Source organism: Sporothrix schenckii, assembly GCF_000961545.1.
Source record: "Sporothrix schenckii 1099-18 chromosome Unknown Cont49, whole genome shotgun sequence".
NCBI lineage: Eukaryota > Fungi > Ascomycota > Sordariomycetes > Ophiostomatales > Ophiostomataceae > Sporothrix > Sporothrix schenckii.
In genome coordinates this window covers 1,925,768-1,947,424 of record NW_015971150.1, presented here as the reverse complement: position 1 = coordinate 1,947,424, position 21,657 = coordinate 1,925,768, and the positions used below count along the sequence as shown (strand labels likewise).

General features: G+C 54.0%; 9 protein-coding genes across 9 annotated transcripts; 4 read left to right on the top strand and 5 right to left on the bottom strand.

The window, feature by feature from the left end:
* Positions 1-139: 139 nt before the first annotated feature.
* SPSK_05299 (uncharacterized protein) lies at positions 140-1,480 on the bottom strand (the record flags this gene model as incomplete). Its single annotated transcript, XM_016732049.1, has 3 exons — positions 140-199; positions 256-977; positions 1,057-1,480. 3 exons carry the CDS (start codon positions 1,478-1,480, stop codon positions 140-142), a joined length of 1,206 nt encoding a protein of 401 aa, XP_016583146.1.
* Positions 1,481-1,845: 365 nt separating this feature from the next.
* SPSK_05419 (short-chain dehydrogenase/reductase) lies at positions 1,846-2,874 on the bottom strand (the record flags this gene model as incomplete). Its single annotated transcript, XM_016732167.1, has 1 exon — positions 1,846-2,874. One exon carries the CDS (start codon positions 2,872-2,874, stop codon positions 1,846-1,848), a length of 1,029 nt encoding a protein of 342 aa, XP_016583145.1.
* Positions 2,875-4,347: 1,473 nt separating this feature from the next.
* Positions 4,348-5,300, bottom strand: SPSK_05456 (adenylate kinase; the record flags this gene model as incomplete). The annotated part of the gene is made up of 2 exons (XM_016732202.1): positions 4,348-5,057; positions 5,144-5,300. The coding sequence occupies 2 exons, from the start codon at positions 5,298-5,300 to the stop codon at positions 4,348-4,350; spliced, it is 867 nt and encodes a 288-aa protein (XP_016583144.1).
* Positions 5,301-5,979: 679 nt separating this feature from the next.
* Positions 5,980-6,966, top strand: SPSK_05435 (uncharacterized protein; the record flags this gene model as incomplete). Its single annotated transcript, XM_016732182.1, has 1 exon — positions 5,980-6,966. The coding sequence occupies one exon, from the start codon at positions 5,980-5,982 to the stop codon at positions 6,964-6,966; it is 987 nt and encodes a 328-aa protein (XP_016583143.1).
* A 263-nt stretch (positions 6,967-7,229) lies between these two features.
* SPSK_05087 (RNA-binding protein Musashi) lies at positions 7,230-9,229 on the bottom strand (the record flags this gene model as incomplete). The annotated part of the gene is made up of 4 exons (XM_016731839.1): positions 7,230-8,507; positions 8,591-8,754; positions 8,826-8,866; positions 9,045-9,229. The coding sequence occupies 4 exons, from the start codon at positions 9,227-9,229 to the stop codon at positions 7,230-7,232; spliced, it is 1,668 nt and encodes a 555-aa protein (XP_016583142.1).
* Positions 9,230-9,923: 694 nt separating this feature from the next.
* On the top strand, positions 9,924-10,136 carry SPSK_05774 (uncharacterized protein; the record flags this gene model as incomplete). The annotated part of the gene is made up of 1 exon (XM_016732509.1): positions 9,924-10,136. One exon carries the CDS (start codon positions 9,924-9,926, stop codon positions 10,134-10,136), a length of 213 nt encoding a protein of 70 aa, XP_016583141.1.
* A 37-nt stretch (positions 10,137-10,173) lies between these two features.
* On the bottom strand, positions 10,174-11,034 carry SPSK_05501 (uncharacterized protein; the record flags this gene model as incomplete). Its single annotated transcript, XM_016732246.1, has 3 exons — positions 10,174-10,309; positions 10,478-10,876; positions 10,991-11,034. 3 exons carry the CDS (start codon positions 11,032-11,034, stop codon positions 10,174-10,176), a joined length of 579 nt encoding a protein of 192 aa, XP_016583140.1.
* A 457-nt stretch (positions 11,035-11,491) lies between these two features.
* On the top strand, positions 11,492-11,800 carry SPSK_05719 (uncharacterized protein; the record flags this gene model as incomplete). Its single annotated transcript, XM_016732457.1, has 1 exon — positions 11,492-11,800. One exon carries the CDS (start codon positions 11,492-11,494, stop codon positions 11,798-11,800), a length of 309 nt encoding a protein of 102 aa, XP_016583139.1.
* A 117-nt stretch (positions 11,801-11,917) lies between these two features.
* SPSK_04986 (GTPase-activating protein GYP1) lies at positions 11,918-14,358 on the top strand (the record flags this gene model as incomplete). Its single annotated transcript, XM_016731743.1, has 5 exons — positions 11,918-11,962; positions 12,011-12,099; positions 12,216-12,389; positions 12,438-13,986; positions 14,101-14,358. 5 exons carry the CDS (start codon positions 11,918-11,920, stop codon positions 14,356-14,358), a joined length of 2,115 nt encoding a protein of 704 aa, XP_016583138.1.
* Between the last annotated feature and the right edge of the window lie 7,299 nt (positions 14,359-21,657).

Here is a 21,657-nt window from a genome sequence, read left to right as displayed (position 1 = left end):
CCGGCCGACACCCTCTCTTCCAACACACCATCTTACCCATCGTCATGCGCACATGGCAAGGTGGCCGTTCAGACAGTTGATTTCGCAAGGCTTGCCGATTTTGCTTTGTCTGTTGCCTTTCACTTTCGATCGATATTGTTCAAGAAGCTGCTGCTGGTCTGGGAACGGTCCGAGCCAGATTCATGCGCTCATCTCGCCACTGCAGGGTCGTCAGCTACCAGGACACGATAGAGAGAGAAGCCATGAACGACTCACCTTGCCACAGGATATCGGCGCATACTTGGCTGGATGCGCCTCGTCCACGCACGTCGGCACAACGGCACACTCTGCGTCGTAGTTGAAGCCGAAGAAGAAGGGCATCGAGTATCTTGCGCCTGGTTTCCGGTTGTAGACGCGGTGTACCGTCGAGCGGAAGCGGTCGTTGGACAGCCGCTGCAAAAAGTCGGCAATGTTGACGACAAGCGTGCGCGGGTGTGGCGTGGCGCCGACCCATTCGTAGACAGGGTCGTCTTGCTTGTTGCTACCGTCGCCGTCTTTCGGGAGCAGCACCTCCAGGCCGCCGCTTTCGTCCTGCCACAGAAGCGTGAAGCACTGCATGTCCGTGTGTGAACCTATACCGACGTCAATGTCCTTTTTCGCATCGTCGCCCTGTGCCGTTGACTCCTGCGCCGCCTTCTCCCCCACCCCAGGATAGCAGATAAACAGCCCGTCGGAACCTGGGTACGTGGTAATATCGTCAAAGTATGTTTCGGGCAGCTCGAGCGCGAGCGCAAACAGCCGCACAAGGCCGCGCGACAGCTCCAGGCAGTTCTGCCACCAGGCGATGGTAGCCTCGTTGAAGCCCGACAGGTACTTTGTCTTCTGCTCCCAGGTCCAGGCACTGCCAGGCGACTGCGCGGGATCGCGCTCGGCCTGGGAGCCTTGGTGCATCGGGTCATACTCGGCCAGGTAGCGGAAGTTGAAGCCCTCCTTGAGGTCTGAATAGCGCGAACTGGCGTCAGTAGAACCACACATCATATATCAAATAATGCGGACAGTTCACACACACACACGCACCCTTCGTCTCAGACCGGTTGATAAAACTGCTGTAGATTGGCGAATAGCCATTTCCCCGCGGGTCGATGCGCGAATGCACTTTCATCTTGTCGTCCAACGGCTGCTGGAAGAAGCGCTTGGCCTGCGCGACCGCCTCGTCGGTCACGCTGTCGGGGATGCCAGAGTTGGCGACGTAAAAGAAGCCGGCACCCGTCGCGGCTTTGCGTATGGCAGCGGCGATGCGCTTTTTCGCCGCATCTGACGTGCCTTGCGTGTCGGGAAGCTGTGTGCTGCTGGAACTGTTCTTGTAGAACCACATGCCCTCGAGGTCGATGACGGGGATCTCGTCCGCGGTAGCCGGGCGCGTCGGTGCTTTTGACACGCGGCGGTACTCGTGCCCCGCAAGCGTGTTTAGCTGGACGCGTGTGTATTCGGGTGCCGCCATGTCGTCGATGATTGCGTCGTTGTCGTTTTGTACGTTGGCTCTTTGCGCGTATTATGGAGGGGCTGCAACGAGGCTGTGATCACCTAAGCCAATGCCGTGATCGGCTACTGCCTATTAAGAATTTAGACAGCTGCACGTAGACTTATGCATGTCATAAGCAAATCGACGACAACCAATCACCTTCATTTCTTTGACCTTCTTGGTGACAACAATCACTTTACATAATTGTTTATTATTTGCCAAGTAGACATTGTTATAAATTATGACTTAAACGACAGCGACTTCCAGTCTGAAGGGGGATACTTGTATTTCCTCAAGTTGTTCGGCGGGATTGGCGGTGTCAACATTAAAGACAGGCTAGGCCCTTAAAAGTCCTCTGGTAGACCAACCACTTGGAGGCTCTTCGTCCACAGCTTGCCCTCTTTGGCCGGGTCAAAAGCCCACGGTGCAAAGCCGTACGCAATGCCTTCATCACCCACAAAATCGTCGTCGACTGGCAACGCCGCGGCCAACGCGCAGTTCTCCAGGTAGACACCGCCCTTGCCCTCGAGTTCGCGTGCCACGGCGGCGAACACGCTCGTGGCCGCACCCTGTTCGGGGCTCCGCATGAAGGCTCGCAGCTCCGGCTTCTTGAGCGCCTCTTCTGTAAACTCTTCTGAATGGCGCTGCAGTGGCGTCCGGATGCCACCGGGCATAAGGCTGTAACCGTGGATGGCCTTTGTGGCTGAGCCGTACCTGCGGTCGATCTCGTTGGCCATGTAGATATTGGCCGTCTTGGACGCCGCGTAGCCGGCCATGGGCGTGTAGGCGCCCTCCTTCTCCAGCTGGAGGTCGTCCAGATCCGGCTTCGCCCAGCGGTGGCCCGAGCTAGCGACATTGACAACGCGGCTGGCAAAGTCGGGTGTGGAGCCGGCTTCGAGACGGTCGCACAGCAGGCAGAACAGGTAAAAGTGCGCCAGGTGGTTTGTGGCCATCTGCATTTCAAAGCCATCCTTGGTCTCGCGGCGTGTGGGCACCATCATGACGCCGGCATTGTTGATCAGGAGGCTGATGGCAGATTCGCGGCGGCGGATCTCGTCGGCGGCAGCCTTGACCGTGGAGAGGTCCGTGTGGTCCATGAACAGGACGTGCACACGGCCGCTGCTCAGAAGAGGTGCCAGAGCCTTCTTGGCCTTCTCGACGTCGCGGGCTGTGCAGTAGAGAGTGGCACCCGTGGCCAGCAGAGCCTCGGCGGTCGGGGGACCGATGCCCGAGGAGCAGCCCGTGATCACGGCGACCTTGCCAACGAAAGCGTTCTCGCGCTTCTCATCACGGATGATGTCGAGAGCGGTCGGACGGGCATCACCAGGACCCTTGAGGTCTGCCATGATATAGGAAGCAGCGTAGCGAGACATGCTTCGAAGTGTAGAAAGGGCGCAAAGTTAATGGAGATTGAGCGTTAGGTATAAGAAGGAAAGGGAATTTGACTGCCTGAGAGATGTACTATGAGTAACAAGAACGTGCAAGACGGCAACAGGATCCTGAGCGCTCTTTATACTTATATAGTCGAGCCATCTTCATCGAAGGCAGAGAGAAAAGCAGAAGAGGTGGGAAAAGCCATTGCCAAAGACTATGGGTGTTCCCCAGAAGAGCGGTAGTTCCTCGATGGAGCCGGACTTCGTGTTCGTATCGTTTGTACGCGTATACTTCAGATATGTCATTCGAAAAGACGCTGGCGATGCAGAACGTAGCCGGTTTGGCAAAGGCTTAACGGGCTGCAGTAAATGGCCCATAGAGTAACAGGTGACTACATGCTAGTGGAAGGTGCATTCAACACATGGATCCTCTCCATGGAAAGTATCTTCGTCTTGTCCCAGAGGCTCGCCCCTGCCCGACTCGTCGTTGTTGGCGCCAAGGCCGCCACCTTCCGAATTGGTTCCATTTGAAGGAGATTGTGCATGCTGTTCGGCAGGAGGTGTAAAGTGCTGACGATGCATAGCGCAAAGTCGTATGTCGTCTTTGATTACCGGAGTTTACAAAGAGTGTCGGCAGGTAGCCCGTGCGCCTTGCATTAGGCTTTGCACTGTCGGGAACGAATCAGCAGCCGCCTTGACAACAACGGCACACAAACCAACTGTCCCACCCATCTGCAGGCCTTCAGGGCGATCTGGACTTAATCGGTCTCAGGGCAGAATATGTCCGTGCAGCCTGGCAGTCTGGGGTTTGTTCTCATGTGACGACAAAGGACAAAGGAAGACGTCGTGTTCGTGCAGAGTACTTATTTTGTTTCTCCGGAGTTAAAAGCAGAATCTCAATTCTACGCGTCAGCAGAATTTTTTAGAGAGCAAAATAGCATTCCGGGATGTTTCGTAACCCATCCTCGTGCCTTGGCATTTTGATGCCATCATCTATCCGAGTTCAATAGTTCAGCTGCGGGTGCCTAGAAGAAATGTGTACATGAGAAGAAGAGTCCTTGTTTGCCACGAAGGCGAAGGTCAATGAGGAGAAGAGATGTTCGATAGGAAGTCATGTTGGTAGATGGCGTCGGTATACGCAAATAGAGTTACCATGGAACATAGGAGGTGAGACAGAAACTCATAAAACGATGTGGCTCGAGGAGCTGTCTCTTGTTGAAGACGAGTCCGAGCAGGTGCCGCCAAAGAACGCCATGAAAAGCACAGAAACCAACCAATGAAAATACAAGAGAAGAATAAAACAGGAAAACGAAATGTCGACAAAAGACCACAAACAAAAAGCCCGAGAAGATGATTAAGAAATGCAAACCCAAGATACGCGTAATAGATCATGTCCTTCCGTTCCGTCATTATGAGAGACTCTCTGTCCCTTTGGCAGTTGCCTTTTGTTGGCGTATGTTTTATAACGGATCACTAGCAGTCCTGAGACGTGCAGAACCGCCGCTCAAACTCGGCCACCAGCTTCGGCGTGATCTCGTCGCTGGTCATGCCCTCAACCTCCCACAGCACGCCCTGCCGCGCGTAGTGGTCCAGCAGCGGTGCGCTCGTTTCTTCAAACTTGTTGAAGCGCGCGCGGTAGACCGCCTCGCTGTCGTCGGCGCGGCGGACCAGCGGTTCGCCGGTGACATCGTCGCGGCCGGGGACCTTGGGCGCATTGAACGTCTCGTTGTAGACACGGCCGGACGGCTCATGGACCCAGCGGCCGCTGATGCGCGCCAGCATCACAGAAAAGGGCGTCTTAAGCGACACGACAAGGTTGATGGGCACAAAGGTGTCGAGCTGGGCCGCCTGGCTGGCCGTGCGGGGGAAGCCGTCGAGCAAGAAGGAAGCAGAGGGGTCGTCGGAGAGGCCAGTCGTCGAGGCAGAAGAGGAGGAGACTACAGTGCTTGTTGTCGGGCCCGGTGTGGACTGTTGTGAGAGGAACGCAGCGACGCCGGCCTCGGAGTCGGCTACCGTTTCGGGGTCGGCGCCACTGGACAGCCCTGCGGAGGCTAGGGTTATGACGGGTGGGCGGCCAATGTGAGTGAGCCAGCCGCGGCTGCTGAGCTCGTTGCGAATCAGGCGCAGGATGAGGTCGTCGGAGACGAGGCCACCCGCCTTCATGGTGCTCTCGACCTTGATGCCTGTGGGGGCGAAAAACGACATTTGTTAGCGGAGTCCGAGGTTCGGAGAGCAAGTCGCAACGCAAACAATACGGCAAAATACGTACCCAGAGGCGTCCGCGTCTTCACATTGTGTCGCAGCAGGTCGCCCGAGCTCAGATGCGCAAGCTGGGGGAAGCGACCCAAGAGGCGCTCGGACTGCGTGCCCTTGCCCACGCCTGGAGCACCAACGAGGATGACGCGCGCAGCCTTCTGGATTCGCATGTTATTGTGGCGAGTTGTTGAGAAAACGGGGATAAAACAAAACTAAAATGTAGCCGAAAAAAAAAACCGTCAAAATGATGAGAGATAAAAAAAGGAAGAGAAAGGACACGAACAATACGATTAAGGAATATGTGCTTTGTAAAATCGTAGGACTGGAAAGAGCACAGTAATATCGGACCGGCAGGAGATCCCCAACGAAAGTTGTCGAGGCAAGAGCGGGGGCCGAGAACACCCCATAAGCTGCAGGGGTGGGTCGTTTCCTTATTCGGCCCCTGCTAAACGGAGCATGGTTCACATGGGCGCACATGCCTCGCTCTTCCCAAGGCGCGCCTGCCTCCCTTTCCTTTGTCCGCTTAACCATGTGCTTTCGTGCGCTCCTCATCGTTCCTTCCCCCCATGCAGTTTAGCGCGCCCGCGTGCACCGCCAGATCTGTTTTCGCCCAGGGGAGCCAAGGCAACTGCTAAACTGCGGCAGGCGGCATCCGTCGGTCATTGCGGGGTGGTGGATCACGATTGGCCCGATAAGAGCTTCTCGTCAACAACGGCTTCATACGTTTCACTTGTTTTCGCATCACTCCGCACCCCTGTTCGCCGCCGTCCTGACTCTGATTACTATATTTCCCGGCTGCAATCTTGTCACGTCACAACCGACGCTCATTGCATGCACCAAACACCCACAATGGCTGTCGAGCCGGGCCTTTCTGCCGAGCAGGTGGCCGCCTTTGACCGTGACGGCTACCTTATCATCCCGGATGCGCTGCCGCCTGCGGCCGTCGCCGCCCTGCTGCAGGAGACGCACCGGCTGCTCGCTGAAGACTTCACGCTCGAGGGCCACCCGCTGACCAAGTTCCAGACGGGCGGCGACGACGGCCAGGAGCATGTTGGTGATGACTACTTTTTGGGGTCGGGCGACCAGGTGCGCTTCTTCCTCGAGGAGGACGCGTTTGATGCGACGACGGGCAAGCTGGCCAAGCCCAAAGAGCGCGCGGTCAACAAGATCGGCCACTACCTGCACGTCCTGAACCCAGTGTTTGCCAATGTGACATCCCCGAAAGACAAGGACACTGCCCCGGAATTTGCCGAGGCTCACCCCGTGGGACCGATCGCGCGGAGCCTCGGCTTTCGCGACCCGAGATGCCTCCAGAGCATGATTATCTGCAAGCAGCCCGAGATTGGCGGCGCTGTGCCGCCGCACCAGGACAGCACCTTTCTGTACACCGACCCGCCGAGCGCCGTGGGGTTTTGGTATGCGCTGGAGGACGCCACGGTGAGCAACGGCTGCCTGTCATTCTGGCCCGGCTCTCACAAAACGGCGCCTGTCCGCAAACGTCTGATGCGTCGGGACGATCGGACCGGCACCCACATCGTCGACAACCCAGGTCCACAGTTCCCAAAGGAGAGTGCCGCTCCAAGGGGCAGTCTAATCGCCCCCTCCGCCGAAGACGATGCGAGCAAATATGTACTGGGCGAGGTCAAGGCCGGCTCGTTGGTGCTGATCCACGGCAACCTGCTGCACAAGAGCGAGAAGAACACGAGCGACAAGGGCCGTATCATTTATACCTTCCACGTTATCGAAGGCCAAGGCACGACGTACGACGAGAAGAACTGGCTGCAGCCGCCGGCCGAGGGTTTTACAAAGCTATATATGCATGAGCTGCCTGGTTGATAAAAGAGACTAAGGTGTACACAATAATCCTACGTGACCACGACTCGTTTACAAAAAGCACCTGGAAGAGAAATGAAAAACGAAGAAAAAATCGTAAAAAAATTCAATAAAGAACCATATGACAACACAGACTAGGTAAACTATCAAGGAAAAGCTGTTGGTGGTACACAAGTAAATGCTCTGGAGAGCGGCCGCGTCCGCTGTCGGCTTTGCTTTTCCAAGTCCGTTCTTTTCATTCTGTTTACGTTGGGCCTTTCGCCCAACTACCGCGAGTAGGGGTGATAACCGCGGTTGCCACCGCCGCCGCCTCGGCCGCCGCCCCGATAGTTCGCACCAGGCCGTCCGGCGTTCTTCGGCCCGGTCGGCGCGTTAGCAGGCGGGGCATTATTGGGATCCATTGGCCCGTTGCGGTTGATGTCGTTGTTGTTACCGCGGAGGAAGCCGCCGCGGCCGCCTTGATGCTGGTTCATGTTGCCGTTGCCGCCGTTGTTGCCGCCACCATTGCTCCCGTCGTCAAAAGAGCCATCACCGCCGGCGCCGTTGCCCGCTCCCCACGGCGACTGGCCGCCGTTGCTGCCGCCGCCGCCGCCCGTGGCACTACCAGGACCGCCGCCACCCGGACCAACGCTGCCACCACGCTGGCCTTGTTCGTATTTGTTCTGTTCAAACATCTGCTGGTCCATGGCGTTGAAATTGCCGCGTCCACTGTTCGGCCCGTTGGGTCCTCCGGGCCCGCCACCAGGGCCACCCTGGAAGGGCTGTTGGCCCATCATCTGGGGCATCATGCCAGTGTTGCCAGGGCCGCCGGGACCCCCAGGGCCGCCGCCGTTGCGATTCATCATCTGTTGCATCTGCTGCATCTGCATCATCTGCATCATCTGAGGGTTCATACCAGGATTCATACCAGGGTTCATGCCACCCATACCGCCCATGCCGCCCATGTTGCCCATATTACCCATATTGCCCATGTTTCCCATGCTGCCCATGTTGCCCATGTTGGGCATATTCTGCATGTTGGGCATCCCGTTGCCGCCACCCATGCCGCGGTTCATGGCCATCTGCTGCTGCATGACGGCGAAATACTGCTGCATGCGTTGCCAGTACTGGGCCATGACCTGGGGCGTCATGCCGCCGGCCATGCCGCCGCCGCCGCCCATTTGGTTGTTGCCGCCTTGGTCGTCGTAGCCGCCCATCGGACCCTTGCGGAACTTGTTGCCGCCGGGGCCACCACGGCGGCTGTCGTCGTCTTCGCGAATGTTGCCGCGGGGCTGCGCCTTCTTGACCTCAATGGGCTTCCCGTGGATCTCGAGGTTCGTAGAGAGGCACGCCTCCACGCCCGCGTCGGATTCGAAGGTCACGAAGCCAAACCCACGCGGCCGGCCAGTGTCCTTGTCCATCATAAGCGTGGCATCGACGACGCGGCCAAACTGAGCAAAGTACTCCTTAAACTCTTGGTCCGTTGTCTCCTGCGAGACGCCACCGACAAATATTTTCGACGTCTTTTCCTGTTCGTCACGGGGAATGGCGCGCTTGGGATCGATCTGGACGGAACAGAGAAGAGAGCGACGTTAGTTCGGGCATCTTTGCTGCTGTTGTTTTTAACCCTTCCGCTTTCGGTACGTACAATTTTCCCGTCGAGGTAGTGCTCCTTGACCATGACAATGTTGACCGTCTTGGGGTCCTTGAACGTCAGGAAGCCGAAGCCGCGCGAGCGACCAGAAAGACCATCGCGCATAACAGTGCATTCGAGTACCTCGCCGAATTGAGAGAAGTAATCGCGGAGTGACTCTGTTTCCCTGTGTATTAGCCGACGCTGGCCTTGACCGATGGGACTGTGGCACGATGAGTGGCAGACTTACGGTCCGTTGTCTCCCAGTTCAGGCCGCCGATAAACATCTTTCTGTGTTGGAGTTAGCATCTGTCTTGTTTTCAGTTGTTGACACAAAGCTGGATTTGATAAAAGCAGGAAAACGAGCAAATACGAGAGAAACAAAGCCGATTGCCTTCGAACCAAAAACCATCCGAAATAAAAGCAAGGCTGCACTACAACCCGGGAATGAAGCAGCAAAGACACATACGCGAGCCGCCGACGGACTGCCGTCGAGTCATCCTCTGGCGTCCACGGCAGGGCACTTGCGGTCCAGTTGGCGTAGCCGGGGGACGGTGGTAAATGGGCGGTTTGTGCGGTGAAGACGTGAAGCAAATCATCTACCTCACAGAATTCAAACCTGTCGCTCCGCAAAAGCACAGGGTCGGACGCCATCGTGCTGAAAAGGAATGAGGTGTAGTCGGATGATGTTGATGCAGTTTTTCGTCGGACGAAGTACTGTGAGAGGAACTCGGGGAGTGGGAAAGTAATTGGGCATTTGGATTTGACAGCGTACGAAGAAAAGACAAGGAAACAAAAAACAGCAAAGGTTAGGAGTAGGCGGTAATGTTCGGGCGAAAAAAGGTGAGAACGACCTGAGGACAAAGTGATGGCAGGGTTGGGAGGCGCACTGGGCTGATAGGCAGAATACAAAGGAGGCCGATGCAAGAAACACAATGACAACAATAGACTCAAAAAACATAAAAGGCCAAGGTGACAAGATAGACGGTGATGCAAAAGCACTTCACACGGCAACACAGATTGTCTGCTCAGAGTTGCGGTGTGTTTGTTGTTGATGCTTCGGACACGCCTTGACATTTTTGGCCTCCTATTCTCTGACTCTTTTTCTTCTTTCTTCTTTTGTGAGTCTGGAACACTCTTTTTCTTTGACTGTTTTTCTTGAAGAGCTGTCTGACTGTCTGTTTGCTTCTGCGGATATGCTGTCTGCTGTCTGCTGTCTGCTGCCTGCTTGCTGTCTGTTTATTTGTCTGGGCTCTCTGGCAAGTCATGGCTACCGAAAAGCTAGGTACTTGTCTGAAGTGCTCCTGTCTGTCCAGCTCTTTGCATACAACAAACCAGCGTGGAACCAATGGCCGTCTCGTCTTTTGGCTACTCAGCACGGAAAACGACCTGTCTGGGCATTGTCATCCCCAGCTCCGCCATGGAGGCCAGTGGGCAGGCACCCAATCAGTCTATGGGCAGATATACAGCGGGTAGAGAGTATAAACACGTTCGTGACTTGGAGCTCATTGATATTGAAATGGCTCGGATTCGAAAGGACAACAAGGCTCGCCAGGCTTGACCTCGCTCTTTCGCTTCGGCCACAGCCGACCGCAGGATCAGAAACTGCCCCCGAGTGCTTCCCCGCCAAACACCTCCATACTTTCCTTTGCACCCCCATTGGCAAATCGAGGTTGTATTTCTCTTCCTTTTTTCTTGTCCAAATCACTGACCGAGACCAGCAGCTTCCCTCCTCTTCAAACCAGAGCCGCAAGGGAAAAATTGCATATTTGAAACTTATGGGGTTTAGGCAACAAATGAAGAACCAAAAATGCCACGCAAAAGATACACGAACGCAATCGACCATAAGACGAGGTGGCCCTTGCAACGCAACAATCATAATCGCAAAGGAAATATACGTACCCATCTTCTTTGGAGTTGGGACCAACCTTGTTCGCCAGCGGTCCTGGCCTTGGGCCGCCAGAAAATTGGCCACCGCCGCTTGGCTGTGGTGTCTCTTCTGAGTGCTGACCAGCCCCGAAACCGGACCCGGCACCAGTTCCTGCGCCGGCGTTTGTGCCGGGACCAGCGTTCTTATTGCTGCTGCTGCCGTTGCCAAGGTTGAAGTCCACTTCATCGTCGTCGTCGTCGTACTGCATAGCAGAGTCGTCGTAGTCGCCAACGCCCTGGTCGCCGGCGTCATCGCCGTAACTGTCATTGCTTGCCGGATCCTGTGCGGCAGCTGGTGCAACTACGGGCGGAGCGGTTTGTGCGGGCGCTGCGGCGGGCGCTCGGGATGCGGAGGGTTCGTCATCGTTGTACCTGTGGGTGAGACACGTCAGCAAACGCATTCAATTCGGCCGCCCTTCTTTGCCACTGAGATCAAGTCCAGAAGAGTTCGCGCTGCTCCCATCCACATAGCCGATGAACACTCACAAGTCGGCGAAGAGCTCGTCGTCAAAGTTCTCGGGCTCTGTCATGGTCGCGGCTGTGTTTCGGGGACGATGCGTCGCGAAGCTGTGCGCCGAGAGCTGTTCGTTTTCTCTATCCTACAACAAACAATTCGCGCAAATGCGAAAGAGGCGCAAGTCGTAAATACTGATACAGGGAGGCTGGTCGGAACGTTGGATTGGCGATGGGTGCAAAAGAGAAGTGAAGTTTGTAGGAAGCAGAAGAGCGGAGCGCTGCGGGTAGCTTCAACGAAAGAAAAGGGCAGGGCAGTTAGGTATCTTAATGGGTTCGGAGGGCGCCGCATCATCGCACCTTCCCCTCCTGAGCTCACTAATGTAGCATGCTGTAGTGAGGAAGGAACCAACAAGCCGGCGCACACGGGGGTATCTTTCTGCCTGAGGCGATGAGTCGTCCAAAATCATACCGTGCGCAAAATAAAACATACTGTATAATGCACGGCACGGGTCCACCGAGCACCCAGCTCACATGCGCAATCCCCCGCCTGTGAGCCACCTGGCCCCAAACCGGCTAGTGGGACTCAACAACAGCCAATTCACCTCGAACCATACTGGGCAAGCCGCCTGCGGAACGAACGACGAGACGAAAGCGGACATAGAGAGTGACGTCGATGTGCCTTTGAGCTCCCAAACGACTGAGAAACGGACAACAAGCGCTCGCACACTGCAGCAGGACTTGCAGACCGACCCGCTTCGCCATCGACAGAGCTCTAGACTCGTGGCCAAGGACTCGCCCCTCTCCTTTACCGTCTTGCCGACCTTTCGTGACCGCCGTTGACCGACCGTCTGATCCAGCTCGACCTTCCATTGCCTGGCCGTTTTGTCCACAATGAGCATATGAACCCGTCACGGCGACCGCCCCAGCAGCAGAGCCGTCCCCAGCGCTGACTCCGAGATGTTCTCTTCCTCGGGCGGCGGCAAGAAGCCGCCGAATCAGCAGGTGAGCTGCCTTGCCTGTTGACTGAAGGTCCTCAAGTCTATGTGACAGTGCTCCGTGCTGACAAGCTCCCAGCAGCAACAGGAGATGGTGCAAGTTGGTATGTTGACGTCGGGCCTTGTCGTATACAGCATTGCACCGTTTGTTTACTAACCTTCTGCTTTCGTTCTCTCGCGCAGACAGAGCCGAGTAAGTGCTTTTTGCGCCTGTCCTGTGCGTCCGCTGCTGTCATGCATACGTACTGACACATCTGCAGTTCCACATCACCCTTCTGGCGACCGCCGCCCCGCGAGACCGCGCCTAAGACGAGCTCTGATAGCGGCGGCCGGCGCGATCCCGGTATTGTCGTCGGAGCAGCTTACTCGCACGCCGACATTCTCAAGTTTGATTCTCTGTATGTCGCCGATGGACTTTGCGATTCGGACTCTGGGTACTGAGCTACTTCCAGGGTCCTTTATCACTGACACGGAGTTTGTAGAAACATATCAAGCTCGTCCTCTGGACGACCACGAACTCCACCCTCCTCCAGCAAGCAACATACCGCCCCTAACAGCCACAACACGCCACCATCAAAACACGGCGCGTCCAAGTCGAACCCGCGGAATTACAAGAACTTTCTGACGAACACCGACGACGATTGGAACGCTGATGAGTCGGAAGATGTATACGGCTACGACGAAGACGACGGCGACGACTTTGGTCTGCCGAGCCTGTCCAATATGAAGCGACGAACAAGGCGGTTGGCGGCCGCGGCAGGAGGCGGCGAGGCGGGTAATGGAGGTAACAGACGATCCACCACAGTACCGAGCCGTGGTCTTGGTGGCCGTGGCAGTATCAGTGGCAGTTTGGGTGGCAGTTTTGGAGGCGGAAGCGGCGGTCACGGCGACAGCCAGAGCGGCAGCCATAGCGCGTCCCTCGCGACACTGGACCACGACGACTTCGGCGATGACATGGCGTCACCCCTCGGCGGGTTGCAGACCCGGCGCTACTCAAACAGTGCCGACATCGCTGTCGAGCGTCCCGCGCCGTCCTACCCGGTTCCCAAGAAGAGCGAAGGCAAGATCCTGCGGCCGCAGTACAAGGACATTCTGCGCGACCCAGCCAACGCGTTACACCTGATTGACCACACTGCCATACCACCAAACGCGACCACTAAGGAGATTGAGGCGATCAACTCGCGAATACACCGAATCAACCGTTTCAAGAAGCTGCTGCAGGCGTCCACCATCCCACTAGCCGACCTACGGTCCCTGGCCTGGTCGGGCATCCCGCAGGAGGTACGGGCCATGACCTGGCAGCTGCTCCTGAGCTATCTTCCGACCAGTAGTGAACGCCGGGTGGCCACGCTGGAACGGAAACGGAAGGAATACTTGGATGGTGTGCGACAGGCGTTTGACCGAAGTGGTAATGGTGGTGGTGGTGGTGGTGGTAGTGGACTGTCCGGCAGTGCGGCCGGACAAAAAGCGTCGGCCAGCAACACGCCCTCAAGCAGCCGCGGCCGGGGACTGGACGAGGCCGTGTGGCACCAGATCAGCATTGACGTGCCGCGGACGAACCCGCACATTGAGCTTTACGGGTACGAGGCGACGCAGCGGTCACTGGAGCGCATTCTGTACGTGTGGGCGGTGCGGCACCCGGCGAGCGGCTACGTACAGGGCATCAACGATCTGGTGACGCCGTTCTGGCAGGTGTTTCTGGGCGTGTACATTGCCGACCCAGACATTGAAACGGGCATGGACCCTGGACAGCTGCCTCGGGCGGTGCTCGATGCGGTGGAGGCGGACTCGTTCTGGTGTCTGACCAAGTTGCTGGACGGCATCCAAGACCACTACATTGTGGCGCAGCCGGGGATCCAGCGACAGGTGGCTGCGCTGCGGGACCTGACATCGCGGATCGATGCGCCCCTGGCCCAGCACCTGGAGAAGGAGCACGTCGAGTTCATCCAGTTCAGTTTCCGGTGGATGAACTGCTTGCTGATGCGCGAGATCAGCGTCAAGAACACCATCCGCATGTGGGATACATATATGGTAAGTCGTCGTTCGCCCTCTCCTGTTCCTGGCCTTGTGTTTGTTTGTTTTCTTCTTTTCCTTTTCCTTTTGTTCTATATGAGGGCAGAAAATGTAGCTGACATATTATAACAGGCCGAGGAAAACGGCTTCTCCGAGTTCCATCTCTACGTCTGCGCCGCGTTTCTCGTCAAGTGGTCGAGCAAGCTGTGTGGCATGGACTTCCAGGAGATAATGATGTTCTTGCAGTCGCTGCCAACGCGCGACTGGACGGAAAAGGACATTGAGCTGCTGCTGAGCGAGGCCTACATCTGGCAGAGCCTGTTCAAAGGTTCGTCGGCGCATCTACGTGGGCCATCCAACCGCACCCCCTCCACCAGCGTGCAGTTGTGAGGGAGCTGCTGTGGTATGTCCATGTCTACTGTCATGTTTTTTTGCCTAGCATTTTTTGTGCAGCTTGCAACTTTTGCCTGCGAGTCTGTTTATTTCCTCGAACTTGCATTTTTCGGGCTACGAGTCCTGCGCTTGCCTTCTTTACGTTTTTCTTAATAGCAGGCCACATTGTTGCATACATACATGTACAGGCTGTCATTGGTGTGTGTCGTTTGTGTTTGCTTCTATAGACGCGTCAGGCTTTCACGGATTGACGTGGCTCTCGTGAAATGTGGGATGTGTGAGTTGAGTACATAGAAAAGTACGCCCTCCGCAGGCAAGAACATTGAATGGATCTGCCAACTTACAATGACCGACAAAGGGAACGATCAAAAATAGAGAACGTACACGATAACGTCACGGATATCAGAACGAGGACATGTTGGAGTTGAAAACAAGGAGAGTCATCCTCCGGGTGGCAGCGTGCCCAGTGATTGTTACGTGTAACCACTCGCTCTTCCTTTTCCTTGTCGCTGCAGCCTCAGATAGAATAGGCCACGACATCGAGAAACGACGAGAAGGAAACACGAGACATTCATACAAGAGACGGCTAACACAAAGCAAGATAAAAATGTCAAAAGTGAAAAGTAAAAAAGAGCACGAAGCAAACTACAAGTGGACCTTTGGAAGCCCACGCCCAACAGCGTTTCGCCATTATCATCAGATGACGTGATTCTGACGCGAGCAACGCCCGAATGGAGGGCGTGCACTATTCAAAACGCAAAACACAAATATGTGGCAACATAGGAGGCTTGAAAGCGGACGAAACGATGGCCTTAAGATCATGTCCTGTACATCTTCCAGATCCCTACCTTTTGGAAGCCTGGCAACGACACTGATAGTGTCCATGAGCGGGAAGGATGGACAAGCAAGTGGCAACTCGGTTCATAGTTTCCTTCTGTCTACTCTTCTGAGTCTAGAACACTTTTTGTTCGTCATTGGGCAACGGTTGCACGGTCGGGCAACGACGTTGGGTAAGAAGCCAAGGGACAAATATCGAGGACATCCAACTGATATCAACGACATTCGATGGTCCCACCATGCAAACATATACACAAAACAAAACGACAACGAAGGGCTACACAGGGCACCACACTTACCAGCGTCCAGCGTACAGGCGGACTACTTTATGAGCTTCTACTTTGTGTCTACGACATACTTGGTCCCCCGAGCAGCCAATGCTCTCATTGAACATTTAGACAGTGCCGTAGCTTGTAGAAGAACATCTGAATGACAATTTGATTAATGGTTGAGCAGCTGTGAAGATGCGTAGAGATGGAAGATGCCGTACCAAACACGTCGACTCGACGTCGACGTTAGACCTTGAACGTCGACACGATAGCTCGTGATGATCACAGTATTTACTAGAAAGACATGGCTACGATGTCATTTGTCTTCATTTGGATGTACCGGTACTTGCTCAGCCAGTCCTTTTCCTCATGTCTTCATTTAGATGAGACGCGTTTTTCCCCTGCAGACAGAATGTCTGGACAATGCAAAATGCTAAAGTACATCAGAATACCATGCAATGCAGTATGCAACGCGATATGCAGCTTCGTACTGCGCATGAACGGGACAAACGGCTGGTGCAGAATGCTTGCAACCAGGTCAATGGTCTCGTTTGCCCGAATGTATTTTGGTGTTTTGTCTTTGCGATGGCCGTTGTTCTTCGGCACCGAGTCTGTCAGCGCCCGACTCTTCTTTTACGGCATCCGAAACGCGCAACAGATACCTGACTCTTGTGAGGACTTTTCTTTTAGCGATATCATGCCATATTGTTGCCCTTTACGCGGCCTCTCCGGACCGTCTTCGTAATTTTGAACTCACACGTCGCTGACTCCAGCATACACATCTAGGCAACAACCAAACGAGGTAAAATAGTGTGCAAAATACGAGGAACTAATGTGATGAACTGAACACGAACGTGAAGCGTGGCACATAGATTCCCACGCAGATTGATGTACGCGTACGTCGTCTGCATCAGGTGCACTAGCAACATTCTTTAGGTCATGTTGTCAAAACGCCCTGACGCAGGGATATCGCAGGCAGTTGGTAGTACACAGGGCATCCCTACTAATAGGGTGAGCTGTCTGATGGTCGTTTGAACGCGGTGATGCTAAAATAAACGTGGCTTAGAGGCGAGAGATGGGCTTCTGACCTACACGGCCTCGACGAGCGACTCGACTGGCACGAAGGGACCTTTCTCACGGTGCGTCCAAAATAAGAATGAGATAGAAAGTAAGGGAATAGAAGGACAATACAAGGCATATTTGAAAAAATAAACAAAATGCAAGGGTGAGGCGACACGTTCCTGCCCATCCCGACAGAGATGGACGGATGTAGGAAGACATATTCCGTATGCTCCCTGGATGACAGGTCAGGCGCAGATAATATGTGAGACAAAACGGTTGCAATAACTGCCTTCTACAGTATGTCAAGGTCTTTTGCGTCCTTTAATTCCCTGAGATAATTCTTTGCCTGGCGCTCACCAACCGAAAGAAGCGTCCATTGTGTCGCCATCAGCATATGTCACATATTTGGCCCGAGCCTAGAATGCGCTCCTCCAGGAAAGAAAGGCGAGCGAGACGCGGCCGAGTGCCGGGGCCAGAACGAAAAGAACAAAAAGAACAAGAAAAATAAAATAAAGGCACACTTCGTGCTGAGCAGCATTGCTTTCTTTGCCCCCAACGCGAGAGCCCGGTGCACGATATATTCGGTCGTCGCCTCGTCACCGCCTCGTATTTATATGTCTCTTTTCTGGAGAGCCTTTTGGTGACTTTCCAAAACAGCCATCCATCAATACATCATACACTGGACGTTTCGTGGGACTTGTTAGTGCCCTAAACGGCAGTACAACTGCGGAGTAGCGCATTGACAACTCCGCGCCAACGGTGTCCACTTTGCCCCATTTTTTCGCCCTTTGCAGGCTCCATTGCGTGTCTGTGCCTCGTCATCCGGTTCCTTTGTATGTTGCTATTCTCGTCCCAACCCACCACCTTCAACGCCTGTTAGCCTCCTTTTTATCTGTCGTCTCAATTCGCGTGGACGAGCGATGAACAGGCAGCATTTGTTTGAAGTAGACCAAATGTAGAAAAAACGACGTGGTCAAAGGAGACTTCTTTTCTTTTTTTTTTTCTCATTTTCTTTTCTTTCTGGTTAATCCATGTCCTTATTGCTGTTGTTGTCCCAGGCCTTCCGTACTCATTCCGCTCGCATAGGACTATTTGTTTTTCTGGTCCCACTTCCGTATTTGCTCGACCAGTTGACTCGTCCCTGATTGTTCTTCAATCTTCTCACGTCTCATTGATCCTTGTCAGGCTTTCCTCGCTTCTCGTCTCATACATGTATTTTAATCTTTTTGAGCACTTTATCCTACCCTGTTGTTATTAGGTGAACGCGGGCTTGGGTCCCAAAAAGAAAACAGGACACCAGTCCCCGGTTGCAAACCTCTCGTCATCCTCGTAGGATCGTCCACAATGAGTTCGATAATCACTATGAAAAGAAAATAGAAAATCAAGTAACCGCGATCCGTACCCAAGGGACGGACCCCGACTGCAGGGTAAGGGCAGAAAAACAATCTTGAGAGTAATCAAGAGTAATCGGTAATTCGTGACTGCTGACGGCAACATTATCTAAGCCACCGGCTGCTGGGCGATTGGTTGTCCTTTGTTGAAAGGTGCTCCGTACACCCTCCTTCTATTTTTTCCTTTTCTTTTCGTTTTTCGTTCTTTTTCGAACGACTTTCCTTCTTTTCGTTTGTTGCACAAAGAGCCATGGCGTGGTGCATCAGCTGGTATTTCGTTAACAACGGCGGAGAAAGTTGCTTTTCTTTTTCCTGACAGGACAAGGCCCGCAGGTCAGACCAGACGTGGCCTGATCGGCTCTTGGTCCGACCCCTCGATGGTCTGTCTGCCCTGGTCATCCGAACACCTGTCTGATACCACTTCAGAGGTACTTTATTTTTGTAGTCTGAGAGACGGATCTGGCACGACGAGAAACAGGGGCGGCAGGCGGACTCCATCTTGGAAGTAGACTACCCATACTGTGCATTGCACTCTGTAGACTTCTCTATCCGAAACATTTGTCAAATCACAAAAGGCATTTGGAAGCTCAATTTAAAGTGACCAAATTGCGACTGGATGCATCGGTTGATGAATCGCCGGAAGAGACGGGGAAGGGGGTGATGGAAACAAGCGAAAAAAATTGGTGGGTATTCTTCAGACGGATCGGCGGCGAGTGGAGTCCCTTTGTGGAGAGGGCAAATGCATGTTGAAGATGCAAAGAAATCGACAGAGCGTGGGGATGAGGGTATATGAGTGAGATAGTATGGAATCCTCGGCTCGGGTGACCCAGGTGAATGTCTTTTGTGCAAATCGATAAACACAGCAAGTAATTATATGACACACCGATGTATGCATACTGTCACCCACAATGGCAGAAGCAGAGCAGCCTTTGTTACATATCCGTACCTAGGCAGACCGGGTGTGCTGCTCCTAGTGGGTGCAGCTTCCTCCATGGTCACCTTTCCGTGCAAGCCCTATTTTCGAATTCTGAGATATGGACGAAAATATGCAAGGATGGCGCTTGCACATGACCGAAACAGTAGGCCATGCCGTGTCACGTCCCGCCGGTCGAGGACGGAAAATAAGAAGATCACATCGACGGAGGTTGCGCCAAGTCTAGTGAGGCGGCCAAAGGGTGGACAGCCAGGATCGAGAAGGACTTGCTAGAGGGCTTTGGGTTGTGTGTGCATTTTGTCCGCGTCGTCTGGTCTTGGCATCATCCTGAGTCGGATCTTGCTAAAGAACGAGCTGGCTAACTGGCTAGCAAAACCAATGGTAACGCACGCAGCCAAGAGATGGTCCCAGGAAGCACGGGTTGCGTTGGGCTTTGCCAAATGGGATCGCTGGGTGGCACACACATATGCTTACCTTTTGGCCTCCGATCCTTTGCTCGTGGGGTGTTGCTTGCCAGCTATTTTTTTCTTAAGCCGAGCACCCAAGTCGGGACCGTAAAGTCGAAACAATGAGGGCTCTCTTGATACACTTAGCTTCTCTTTTCATCTGGGTTGGCGGGCTACTAGGCTCTGACTGGATGATTTATATACTTGTACTTGACCGCCTCATGCCACTTCTTTTGCACTTCCAACGACTGTTATGTATCCGGTCGAGGAAGTCTTTTAATGTGACTTACAAAGGATTCGCAAACAGGGCGAGGACAGAAATGGCGAGAGAAGCAACGACGAGTCCGGCCACACCTGGGAGACCTTTCCGTAGGCAAGGCGAAGCAAGGCAAAGCAAGAAAAATGGGCTAGCGGAGACTGCATATATATGTATGCGGTGTAACACTAGTTTACTTTCCTCTAGACGTTTGTTTGTCCTGTGGCAATCGGGACGGGATCGGTGGTCGAGGGCAGCACGGTAACATTGCGGGAAGGCGAGGAAAAAGGGAACAAAAGGACGATAGAGAGATGTACGGGGCTCCAGTTCCTCCGTACATCGGTATCGGGAGCTGATTTGCTTGTCCTTTCTCTTCCGGCGGAGTAAAACAGCTGTCTAGCAATCTTGACAGAGTCTTCTGCGACTTTCAACCATGTTGCATTCCTCTCCTTGTCCTCCCTCCCTGTGAAACAACAAGGACTCCTGACGCACGAGGAAATCGGGTCGGAGCAATTGTGTCGAAGGTCAAGCTTGACCTGGTGCGTTGGGATTGCGATTGGACCATTCACTTGGCGCCTGCGACGACAAACGTGGGTTTTTAATGTCAAACAGACCTGACAGTGACGGTGTTTGGAGTTTGTAGAGCGAAGGGAGAAAGATAAACATGCCGGGCTCCCCAGAGCGCACTAAAAAAGCTTATCTCGACGGTTGAGACACTGTTTTGGCTTGACACGTGCCCAGCGAGCTGAAGGGTAGGGGTTCTGAGACAAAAATGACAGAAAAGGGAAAGAGCGATATAAAGCTTCAAAACAAGGGGTGAAAAGGAAAATAAGGACATTCAACTGAGAAAAAGGGGAAACTACGAACGAAGGGAGGCAGTGAAACCACCGACCGGCTCCGGAAAAGCAAGGGAAGAGCGACAGGCACAACAGTTGTTGTACAGACGGAAGGACTGGTCGAGACTTTGCGGGAGGGGACGATTGAGGTCGCAACTGCCAAAAGTCATTTTATCGAGCAGATCGCACTTGCCCGCGAGGATCGGTGAATTGATAAAGGGGCAAAGGGACGGAGAAAAGTAGCAAAATATTGCCTGCATGTCTATCCACCTGTACGCTTCGAAGTGCATCTTGTTTCCTCTGTTCTTAAATATGTTTCCTGTGCTCCTTGTCTACGTCGGTAACGCAAGACACATCTCACCACTACCTGTGCTGAGACAATCGCACATGAACAATCCAGACCCAGACAAATTATACGTCAAAACGTTCCGAGGTTAAACAGGTCAGAAGCAGACTCAGAGCCAAAGCCAACATCACCTTAAACAGTGTTTCTTCTCCTACTTCTGCAGCTTGTTTCTCACCGCAAAGCGCCGCGTTGCGACCCGATTCTCGGAACGGGGTGTGTCTGCTCTCGGACCTCTCTTGTTTCTCATACCCAGTCTGCTGTTTTCTTTAATTTCCTGCGATTTACCCAAGGCGGCTCGCCTTGTCCCATGAACGCCATCTAAGAATCATCCAAGACACACAAGCAAGGAGCTCTTTGGTCTGCCAGATGCCAAACGCCATCTGCCACGGATGAACGCATGAATTTGGGGGCCCTGGTCAGGCCAAGCGGGCGATCTATTGCCGCAGACCTAAAGTCTGGATGGAAGCGTGTGCTGAAACGCTGTCGGGCGTCGCGGTATCGAGGTATTTGAGGTACGTGGGGACCCTCACAAGGACGTGCGGCACTGGCCCTGGCTTTCGTCCCCGAAAGGCCGCCGTTTGATATTTATCACCTTTCATGTCGGGGATGAAGGGCGAGGACTATTGCGCTAACATATATACACGGCTGCTCGACACATTACTGCACACATTTTGTTAGCTGCATTGTTCCTTTTGATGTGTGTCATGTCCATTTGCTTCTTTCACGCCTTCCACTGGTTCTATGCATCTCATCCACATATACGACGTTCTGCTTTACTCCGAATACTGTCTGCCGTCTGTTGTTTAGCTGTATTTGTTGTGCCGCGTGTTGAATCGCTTTCCCTTCAGCCCTCCATGCAGCCAATTTAATGATCGGTTCTGATACGCCCTTGCTAACAGAAACCCAGATGTTGGCGTCC